The sequence below is a fragment of the Hypomesus transpacificus genome, chromosome 26, assembly GCF_021917145.1.
Source record: "Hypomesus transpacificus isolate Combined female chromosome 26, fHypTra1, whole genome shotgun sequence".
NCBI lineage: Eukaryota > Metazoa > Chordata > Actinopteri > Osmeriformes > Osmeridae > Hypomesus > Hypomesus transpacificus.
Window position 1 is genome coordinate 3,443,067 of NC_061085.1, and position 10,439 is coordinate 3,453,505.

At 42.4% G+C, this 10,439-nt stretch overlaps 2 protein-coding genes across 3 annotated transcripts; one reads left to right on the forward strand and one right to left on the reverse strand.

The window, feature by feature from the left end:
• Positions 1-252: 252 nt before the first annotated feature.
• On the reverse strand, positions 253-8,893 carry LOC124487506 (phospholipase A2 inhibitor and Ly6/PLAUR domain-containing protein-like). Its single transcript, XM_047049889.1, has 4 exons — positions 8,567-8,893; positions 1,085-1,230; positions 545-661; positions 253-434 (listed from the first exon to the last, which is right to left on the reverse strand). The coding sequence occupies exons 2-4, from the start codon at positions 1,140-1,142 to the stop codon at positions 253-255; spliced, it is 357 nt and encodes a 118-aa protein (XP_046905845.1). The 5' UTR covers positions 1,143-1,230; positions 8,567-8,893.
• On the forward strand, positions 407-8,315 carry LOC124487505 (C-type lectin domain family 4 member M-like). Of its 2 annotated transcripts, XM_047049888.1 has the most exons (11): positions 407-494; positions 1,307-1,382; positions 1,559-1,590; positions 1,974-2,122; positions 2,239-2,320; positions 2,411-2,452; positions 6,005-6,106; positions 6,283-6,720; positions 6,803-6,951; positions 7,040-7,143; positions 7,238-8,315. In XM_047049888.1, exons 6-11 carry the CDS (start codon positions 2,437-2,439, stop codon positions 7,377-7,379), a joined length of 951 nt encoding a protein of 316 aa, XP_046905844.1. In that variant the 5' UTR covers positions 407-494; positions 1,307-1,382; positions 1,559-1,590; positions 1,974-2,122; positions 2,239-2,320; positions 2,411-2,436; the 3' UTR covers positions 7,380-8,315. The 2 variants fall into 2 exon arrangements, with proteins under 2 accessions (XP_046905844.1, XP_046905843.1); XM_047049887.1 differs by lacking the exons at positions 407-494; positions 1,307-1,382; positions 1,559-1,590; ... (1 more) ...; positions 2,239-2,320; positions 2,411-2,452 and having other exon boundaries at positions 5,808-6,106.
• Positions 8,894-10,439: the final 1,546 nt, after the last annotated feature.

Below are 10,439 nucleotides of genomic sequence, written 5' to 3' on the forward strand. Positions count from 1 at the left end.
GGGATTTGTAATGTAGCGAAATACAATACCTCACACACATAATCAAGTACATTTTACATTTACATTTAGTCATTTAGCAGACGCTCTTATCCAGAGCGACTTGCAGTAAGTACAGGGACATCGAGGCAAGTAGGGTGTCCTTGCCCAAGGACACAACGTCATTTTTGGCGCAGTCTGGAATCGACCTTCAGATTACTAGCCCGATTCCCTAACAATCCCTTTCAATACAGCAACGTGAATAAATGTATTTCGTTACTTTCCACCACTGGTTTTATTGGGGAATATGATATTCAGCACACTGGTAGTGCTGGCTGCGATATTCTTCACACGGCCGCAGGAAATCCCATCTTTAGTTGCAGACGGCACAAAAGTGGTCATCAGAGACAGACTGCACATATTTGAGGATATACAGCCTTTGAAGAGACCCGTGCTTGCTGTAAAAGAAGAAAGAACAAACATACTGACCTTCTCTTCAGGGCACACAGGATTCTACTGTAAGTATTCCAACACATGTTCATGATCATTTCAGCATGGAGACACTCACCGTTGACAACAGCACATGTATCCTCCAGTCCGACACAGTTTGCCGGGTTGTTACACACAGTGTCTGAGTAGCTGCTGCAGGAATCACACTGTAGGCCGTTTGGCTCTTGACTGGGGATTGCAAAGAAACACAGATCCCATCAGATAAACTGAACTGTTCTGTTTCTTTTATATTCATTATTGTCTCCTCCATCTATGAAAGTAGCAGTTAGAATGGATCGTTTTAACTATCCATTCTAATTTAGAAAAATATCCTACTCGTAAGTAGCCTACTTGTACTTAAGATTCCTAATTGTCCTTGTCAACCTCCCATTCTCCTACCGTATTTATTGTTCGATGGCAAGCCCCTCTTATTCTAAAAATAAACGTGCTCATAACACTTAATAACCTACCTAAAAAGTGTTTGAAAAAAAAAACACTTATTTGAGAACGTATGAATACTTTCACACATGACATATTTTTTTTATGTACTGTATATCTCATACCTTAAACATCTTTAGCTGATATTGTTTAGCTAAAACAACACCCCTGTTGGTCTTACCAGGTAGAGTCTGTTTGTTGCAGCCGTCTGAGTCACAGCAGAGCACAGATTCAGACATCGGATCGATACCGAAGTTGAATAGTTGAATAATCCAGCTGTTAAAATCCTAAATTTACAGTTTACCATTGTCTTCCTATCTGTAGTTCCTGTCATTCAGAAATACAGAAAAAACACGTTTAATTTACAGAAAAAGTACTGTAACTTAATCTTTTTTTTTTACAGTGCAGAGCTGCTGTAGTGTGTCTGTGTCTGCTGTGTGTTCTCCTGCTGGCTGGGATCACTGGACTGGGCCTCCACTGTGAGTCGGATGGGTTTCAACCTATACTTTTTCAGTACTGGTGAACAATAAATAGAACTATAACTTTTTTATATCACTGTAATGATACTGTAATTCTGTAATTCTCTTTGGACAAAAGGCTGTTGCCTAATAGGACCTGGTTCCTGTTCGTCAAATCCTCTGTTTCTCTTTTTCAGATCAAGGGTTCAGAGGTCAATGTCATGCTGAGGTGAGAGACCAACAGCTCTGACACAGTAACTTGACAGCAGAGAGAGACCAGCTAGAGACCAGTTACAACACCCTGACTGCAGACAGAGACCAGCTAGAGACCAGTTACAAAAACCTGACTGCAGAGAGAGACCGGCTAGAGACCAGTTACAACACCCTGACTGCAGAGAGAGACCAGCTAAAGACCAGTTATAACAGTCTGACACTAGAGAGAGACCAGCTAGAAAACAATAATAACACCCTGATTGCAGAGAGAGACCAGTTGAAGCAAAAATCTGACCAGCTGACTGAAAGAATCAGAGGTTAGCTTACATAAGTTGTGTCAATAATCAGTGTTGTGATTAATGACACAAATCATTTAGTATGTTCTTCCCAAATATCTAGTTCTAGAAAGTCCATGTCCACAAGGATGGTGGAGGTTTAGCTCCAGCTGTTATCATATCTCCACTGAGGCTAAATCCTGGGCTGAGAGCAGACAGGACTGTAAGACCAAAGGAGCTGACTTGGTGGTCATAGACAGCAGAGAGGAACAGGTGAGAGCCAACCATTTTAATTGATGTGATTACCTTGACAACTCTGAGCCCAACACTGAATCATGTAATTATCTACTTTGTGCACTACACCTTTCTCCACATTTTTGGAAAACAAGTCTGGATTGGTTTGACTGATAGTGAGATGGAGGGCACCTAGACCTGGGTGGATGGAAAAAAACGGATCAATCCATCACTAAAGTAAGACAACAAAACCTGTTACTTATAAATGTTCATTATGGTATGACTACGAGGATAATGTGTGGAGTGTTCTCTGTGTGTGGATTGTAGATTCTGGGATAAAGGGGAGCCGAATAATGGACACAAAGAAGGGTAAGATTGTGTTGAGTTTGACCCCTCTAAAAGGGCTTGGAATGATCTTTATTGTGCTGACAAATTGCATGCGGTCTGTGAGAAATAGGCCCAGGTTTTACAGTTAGTCTATTGCTCTCTTTTCCCTGTCAGAAAAGAAAGTAACAACATTATCTGCACTGTCTTTTTAAATAATCTGTTGTAGAAAGACAACAATTGTGGTTCTGCCATGTGTATGGATTTTTAACATAATGTGTTCATCATTATTCCTCATAGGTTGTCTGTACATTTTTTATATTTCAATTTGACATTGTTTTCAACTAGCCTACTACGACAACAGCATAATAGAATTCCTGAAATTCAGTTAAGGCTTTTGATTTTCGTGTGTGCTTTATTTATCTGAGGGAAATAAACTAATACCGGCACAGTTAACATTTTGAGTAAAATTAAGAAAAACAAAACATTCGGACAATATGTGACTCGGGAAAACATGCTTTGTAAATACAAATTAATCAGATCAACTCTGGTATCAATCAAGTTAAAGTATGAACTGAATAGTAATTTGTGTCAGGGCTGACAGTGATGGTGTCCAAACATGCTTTGTTTTCAGTTATTTAGTTGGACCACTGGCTTTAATAAAACATATTCCACCCTCAGTGTCACACTGGCCTGTTGTGTTCAGTTCTGTCAAAATGTTCTCTTCAACATTGAACTTAAAACATATAGGTCCATGTAAGGTAGGACACTATATGCCTGACTATATACATGCAGTACATGACAGCTATGTGTGTGTGTGTGTGTGTGTGTGGCATCAGAGACTACTGCTACAGTTTCAGTAAGCTGACATACAGTAGAAGCCACATTCAGTACCACAAGTGGAGTTTTATCACTCAGTGATAATCATTAGTTATTGCTGTTACAAATATGTCCTGTTATTCTCACAGTTCTGTTGGGTTGAATCACTCTGCCATTTAGGCTTCACGTTCTGCTTGTACACCAATTATATATCTATAGAATTAATTTGTATTAAAAAAGTAAGTTGAGTCAAGAAGAATTATTTTATAAGAGTATATCGTACAAAATAGTATCAACAATCTAAATCCTAAAAAGTTGCAAGATGCATCAGATTTTAGCACAGTTTGCGACTACAAATGTTGTATTATTGTTTGGCTTGTGGCTACCCTGTGTAACCGGTGTGAATTGGTGAAACTCACTCCTCAGGTATGTAATGGGGCACCCGCGTCAATGAATACATCAATGCTGAGCTTAAATACGTGAAACTTCCTACATATACAGATAGCAATAAATATCGACTATACTAACCCTAATACTAAAACTTCCTAAATTACAGATAACAATAGATAGTACACTATCCCAACCCTAAATGCACAAGAACCTGTTCCAACCTTATAACCTATTCCAACCTAAGTGGAGTACAGTACAATAGTGCAATGTCAATGACCATACAGGAGCCTGTTGGCGAGGTACAGTAGTGCAAGTTACTGATAGAGCAACCAGTAGCTGAAAGTGACAGTGTATAAGTGACTAGTGTGCAGAAAAACAATGTCCATATCAGTGTCCATTCAGAAGCCTGATGGCCCTTGGGTAGAAACTGTTGTCCAGTCTGCGTGTGCACGACCGGATGCTGCGGTAACGCCTGCCTGAAGGCAACGGGGTAAAGAGACTGAAGGATGGGTGGGAACAGTCACTTAGAATCCTGCCGGCTTTCCTTAGGCAACGTGTGTGGTAGGTGTCCTGTAGGGCTGGGAGCTTCCTGCCGATGATGAACTCGGCAGAACGGACCACACTTCGTAGGGCCTTGCGGTCCCGGTCTGTGCAGCTCCCATACCACACTGTAATACAACCAGTCAGAATGCTCTCTATAGTGCATCTGTAAAAGTTAGTGAGGATGACTGAGTCCATACCAAACTTCTTCAGTCTCCTCAGGAAGAAGAGGCGCTTACGGGCCGCTTTGACCACCTTGTCCGTGTGAACAGACCAGGTGAGGTCATTGCTGATGTTCACCCCGAGGAACTTGAAGCAGCTGACCTTCTCTACTTCCGATCCATTGATGAGTAGGGGTGCATGCTCCTCCTCCTGCCGCCTCCTATAGTCCACAATCATCTCCTTGGTCTTGCTGATGTTAAGAGAGAGGTTATTGTCCTGACACCATGATGTCAGGGTGTCAACCTCCTCTCTGTAGGCTGACTCGTCACTGTCAGAGATGAGGCCCACGATGGTTGTGTCATCAGCAAACTTGACAAGGAGGTTGGAGCTGCGCGTTGCTGCACAATCGTGGGTGAACAAGGAGAACAGGAGAGGGCTGAGCACACAGCCCTGGGGGGTGCCTGTGTTGGTGATCAGAACGGATGAGGTGCGGTCACCGATTCTCACCACCTGTGGCCTCCCCGTCAGGAAGTGGAAGATCCACTTGCAGAGGGAGGTGCTCAGTCCCAGGTCCACAAGCTTGGAGACCAGTCTGGAGGGGATGATGGTGTTGAATGCAGAGCTGTAGTCAATGAACAGCATCCTCACATATGTATTCCCCTTGTCCAGGTGGGAGAGAGCGGTGTGCATAGTTAGAGCGATGGCATCGTCTGTAGACCTGTTGGACCGGTATGCAAACTGCATAGAGTCCAGTGTGGGGGGCAGCGAGGAGCAGATGAATGATTTGACTAGCCGCTCAAGGCACTTCATGATGACAGAGGTCAGTGCTATTGGGAGGTAGTCGTTCAGACATGTGACCTTGGTGTTCTTGGGCACAGGGTTAATGGTGGTCCTCTTGAAGCAGGTGGGGAGTACAGACAGGTTAAGGGAGAGGTTGAAGATGTCACTGAAGACCCCTGCCAGCTGGTCAGCGCAGCCCCTGAGGGCCCTACCTGATATGCCGTCTGGGCCAGGTGCCTTGTGAGGGTTGATCTTCTTAAAGCACAGCCTTACCTCAGCTACAGTTAGTGTAGGCACACCACTGGCTTGGCCTTCAGGTAGCTCCACTGCAGGCGGGTCACTGTCTCTCTCAAAGCGAGCGTAGAAGGAGTTCAGCTCGTCTGGCAGTAGGACAGAGGACTGGGTCTCATTGTAGCCTCTCCCTTTGTAGTCTGTAATGGCTTTGAGTCCACTCCACATGCGCCTGGGGTCAGAGCCATGGTAGCTGGACTCCACCTTGGTCCTGTAAGCCCTTTTCGCTGCTTTGATGGCCTTCAGAAGGTCGTATCTGGCCTTCCTGTATTCATCAGGGTCCCCAGAGTTAAAGGCGACAGTGCGGGCTCTCAGCTTGGCCCGGACCGCGGCATCAACCCAGGGCTTCTGATTTGGGAAAGACCGGACAACCTTCTTGGGGACAACGTCGTCAATGCAGTGCTGGATGTCGCTGGAGACAGTGTCTGAGTATTCATTAATGTCCCCATCAGCTGCCTCCCTGAACATTAGCCAGTCAGTGGTGTCAAAGCAGTCACAATCAAACAAAAGGTACAGTGATGTTATATGAAGCTATCTAACGAAAAGTCAACTGACATGAACACAGAACAGGGTTTAGCTGAAGCTGCGTAGTATTGATGATGAAAAGTGATTCAGTCTCTCAGCAGAGGGGGAGGAGCCCCTCCAGAGCTGCTGTAGTGTGTCTGGGTCTGCTGTGTGTTCTCCTACTGGCTGGGATCACTGGACTGGGCCTCCACTGTGAGTAGGATGGGTTTCTACCTACACTTTTTCAGTACTGGTGAACCATAAATAGAACTAAACCTTTTTTATGTCACTGTAATGATACTGTAATTCTGTAATTTTCTTTGGACAAGAGGCTGTTGCCTAATAGGACCTGGTTCCTGTTCATTTAATCCTCTGTTTCTCCTTTTCAGATCAAGGGTTCAGAGGTCAATGTCATGCTGAGGTGAGAGACCAACAGCTCCGATACAGTAACTTGACCGCTGACAGAGACCAGCTAGAAAGGGAGAGAGACCGGCTAGAAAACATTTATAACACCCTGACTGCAGAGAGAGAACGGCTAGAGACCAGTTACAACACCCTGACTGCAGAGAGAGACCAGCTAGAGACCAGTTACAACACCCTGACTGCAGACAGAGACCAGCTAGAGACCAGATACAACAACCTGACTGCAGAGAGAGACCAGCTAGAGACCAGTTACAACACCCTAACCGCAGAGAGAGACCAGCTAAAGACCAGTTATAACAGTCTGACACTAGAGAGAGACCAGCTAGAAAACAATAATAACACCCTGATTGCAGAGAGAGACCAGTTGAAGCAAAAATCTGACCAGCTGACTGAAAGAATCAGAGGTGAGCTTACATAAGTTGTGTCATTAATCAGTGTTGTGATTAATGACACAAGTCATTTAGTATGTTCTTCCCAAATATCTAGTTCTAGAAAGTCCATGTCCACTAGGATGGTGGAGGTTTAGCTCCAGTTGTTATCATATCTCCACTGAGGCTAAATCCTGGGCTGAGAGCAGACAGGACTGTAAGAGCAAAGGAGCTGACTTGGTGGTCATAGACAGCAGAGAGGAACAGGTGAGAGACAACCATTTCAATTGATGTGATTACCTTGACAACTCTGAGCCCAACACTGAATCATGTAATTATCTACTTGGTGCACTAGGCCTTTCTCCACATTTTTGGAAAACGAGTCTGGATTGGTTTGACTGATAGTGAGAAGGAGGGCACCTGGACCTGGTTGGATGGAAAACTGATCAATCCATCCAAGTAAGACAACAAAACGTTCAAAATGTACATTCCATAAATCATATGATTATGAGGATAATGAGTGAGTGGAATTTTCTCTGTGTGTGGTTGGCAGATTCTGGGCAGACGGGGAGCCAAATGACTCTCACCAGAAAGGGGAAGATTGCGCCGAGTTTCGCTTCCCTCCAACAAAACCATTAATGTCCTGGAATGATCTACCATGCAGTTTAAAATTTCATGCAGTCTGTGAGATATAGGACTCAATATGACAGTACAAGTCTGTCAATATTTTACAGTAAACGTCTGCAGATCAGTTGCTGAGAAAACAATTTATTATTGAGTTTAGGTTTGAGTGTCCTGTTTTCTTCATCAAGGTGCATGAAATTGAAAATAGAAATACACATTTTTGAAGTGACAGAAACGCATAATATTTTGTATGTTTTGGTGATATGTAGATTTCGATTTTTCATTTTAACATTTATATTTTGGCCTGCGAAACTATTACTTTGCAAATATTTGAGAACTTCAATTTTGTTACCGTAAGAATCATTTGATGCTGCTAACTCTGACTGGGAAAGTTCCATGTATGAAGCTTAGTCTGGTTACTCATACTGGGTCCCCTCAGTAAGAATCATTTGATGCTGGATATACAGAACAGAAATGACATGGCGGGTGCATTTCAGGGCAGGGCTGTAGAAATGATCTTCGAAGCGACTTCAAGCTAAAAATCTTCGAACTCAATCAAATTCCAGAACCCTGCTTTCTTGCCTTTTTCTAGATCTGTGTGTTTGGTCACCCAGTATTTAAATTGTTAGTTTAAAGGTGTTTTGCTCCTGTTTCTGTAAAATTGCTTAACTACTGAACCAACTTCCGGATATACTGAAATGCCTTTCGGATATAGTGAAAATGTTCACACACTCTTACATTCTCAAAGCTTCTTACTCATCCTTATAAAACATGAGCGTCATATATGAGTTTGTGAATGTGTTTAACATGCGTCTATGCGAGCATTTCATATGTATGTGTAGCTATGTAAATGTTCAGTAGTAATGTGTGTAAAAATTTCACATGTGAATGCGTTTCATATGTGTCGATGCAAGCACTTCAAATGTGTGGATGTGGATGTGTTTGTTTGTTTAAGGACAGTCTGAATTATTTCCTAAACGGCCCCTCATATTAAAACTTCATTTGTGCATGGTGGATTACATTCAAAACACAGCAACGATTCCACTGGAAAAACAGAATAAGACAAATAGACATTTAGGACGTTTGTCCAAGAATTGTATTATGAATACTCTATAGAATATATACAGTAAGGACTCTGAGTAAGGATCAAAACCATACGGTACACCTCCTTGTATTTAAATCTCACCACAATTTATGTAATTCATTCTTGACAACCTACTTGGTACCAGTTCAGCTCAGTCAGAGTATGTTGTATTACCTGTGAGGAGAAGAGCCCAAGTAATGGAAATAGTCAGAATCAGCTTCATCTTAGACTGGTAGATTAGCATCTGTATTTTGAGCTGGAGCAGCTCCTTATTTAAGCATTCAGAATACAGGAAGGTGGAACTACAAAACAGACTGAGACGTCGTAAAATAATGGTCCGACCACATTCCCATCATTCAAAATGGATGCACCAGCCACAAAAATAGAAAAGCAGTTCTCATAGTGACCCTTCAGTCATCGTGACCCCAGCGGTGTGTCCAGACATTTTTGATAGGGGTGGCACCAGGGGTGGCCCACCTCTGACTGGGCATATAGCCAATCATATATTGGGGTGGCCAATCAGATTTCAGGGGTGGCCCGTGCCACCCTAGGCCACCCCCTGAACACGCCCCTGTGTGACCCACCGTTGTGTTGCGACAACTTAGCCTCAGGAACAAATTATGCAAATGTAACCCAGGGTTACAGGGCACAAATTAATTAAATGTAAAATAAAATTATTTATAAAGGGTAAAAAATAAATAATTATTATATTCACAAAAGTAATATACAAGAGCTATTATTTATTTGTTGATTAAGAAAAGTGATGCTGGTGTGGTTTGGTCCCAGGTTGATGCTGTGGATCCATATACGTATTTGTTTCATGTTTTTATGTTGGGATAACTTGCTGTGGGTGAATGTGTATCTTTCGGGGTGCAGGCGGGAAAGTTTGGGGTCTTGCGCGCTCTCACGCGGGAAAGTTTGGGGTCTTGCGCGCTCTCACGTGGAGAAAGGAAGGCTAACCGAACTAGACGAGAGACGAGAGACTAGAAAGAAAGAAAAACAAATTGCATTTTACTGAGAAGAAAGAAAGAAAGAGACGAAGATATTGATTTAGTTAGCTAGGAATATATGTTATTGTTTTGTGAATAGAGTATTGATTGAGAGAATATTTGTTATTTTGTTATAGCGAAAGTTTTGTTTTCCTGAATTGTTTTGTTTTTACGGTTGGCTAGCCGAAGAAGCTCTGCTAACTACAGTACGGTTGGAGAACTGTTAGCTGCCTCAGCTGTGTCTTTTTTCCCCCCTCCTACATTCTTCTACATTCCTTGGGGAAAATCCAGCGAACTGACTTGGATTTCGTCTGCTAGACCCGATCGGTTCTTTGAGTACCAGTGTTGGAGTGGAGTGTGAAATGGAAAGCCTTACCGAGTCATCTACAGTACGGGTTGCTTGCTAGCTACTGTTGCCAACAATCTGCTGGCTGCCTCTGAGAGATCAAGCAGAAAGAGCCTTGCCACGACTGGTAGGACAAGAGCCTGATTCTATTTGATTTGTGTTTTTTTGACTGCCCAGGAGCCAGACACTTGGACCTGGACTGATCACTTTTGTGTTGTTTTGTTGTTTTGAAAGACTTGTACAAAATCGTTTGTGAGTGTGCGTGAGTTCACGCTGCAGCACTGTGTTTGTACCTATTCTGTGATTTAGAGATGAGGTTGGAGTGAGGGATTTTTTAGAATTGGTTGTTCTACTACTTGACTTGTGTAATGATATATTTGTTGTTTTTTACACTTGTACTTTCAATCAAATCAATAATCCCCTCATTTAATTAGAGTAAAATAATCCCACAATCAAATCAATATAGTAATAATCCCATAGATCTTTTAAAAGCAGAAATAAACCACAAACTAATAAGAATAAATAGACAAAACTTAAGGCAATCAGGGAGAACAATTAATTGACACTTTCACATTGAAACATTTCAATGTTTCTCCTCCAATGAATTGCAATTAATATGTTGGCCATTAAAATGTTCCCTAGGAGTTTTATCATTTTCTATTTAAAAAGGAGAAATTGTTAATGCTTCTTTGTAGCTATTCGGATATAGATG

Excerpts from the sequence above, each read along its gene's own strand:
- LOC124487506 (XM_047049889.1), bottom strand. The coding sequence starts at position 1,142 with ATGTCTGAATCTGTGCTCTGCTGTGACTCAGACGGCTGCAACAAACAG. Across the intron at positions 662-1,084 it reads CAACAAACAGACTCTACCTG|TCCCCAGTCAAGAGCCAAAC; the intron begins GTAAGACCAACA and ends GTTTCTTTGCAA. Across the intron at positions 435-544 it reads TACATGTGCTGTTGTCAACG|CAAGCACGGGTCTCTTCAAA; the intron begins GTGAGTGTCTCC and ends CTTCTTTTACAG.
- LOC124487505 (XM_047049887.1), top strand. The coding sequence starts at position 5,986 with ATGATGAAAAGTGATTCAGTCTCTCAGCAGAGGGGGAGGAGCCCCTCC. Across the intron at positions 6,952-7,039 it reads TAGACAGCAGAGAGGAACAG|GCCTTTCTCCACATTTTTGG; the intron begins GTGAGAGACAAC and ends TTGGTGCACTAG. Across the intron at positions 7,144-7,237 it reads AAACTGATCAATCCATCCAA|ATTCTGGGCAGACGGGGAGC; the intron begins GTAAGACAACAA and ends TGTGGTTGGCAG.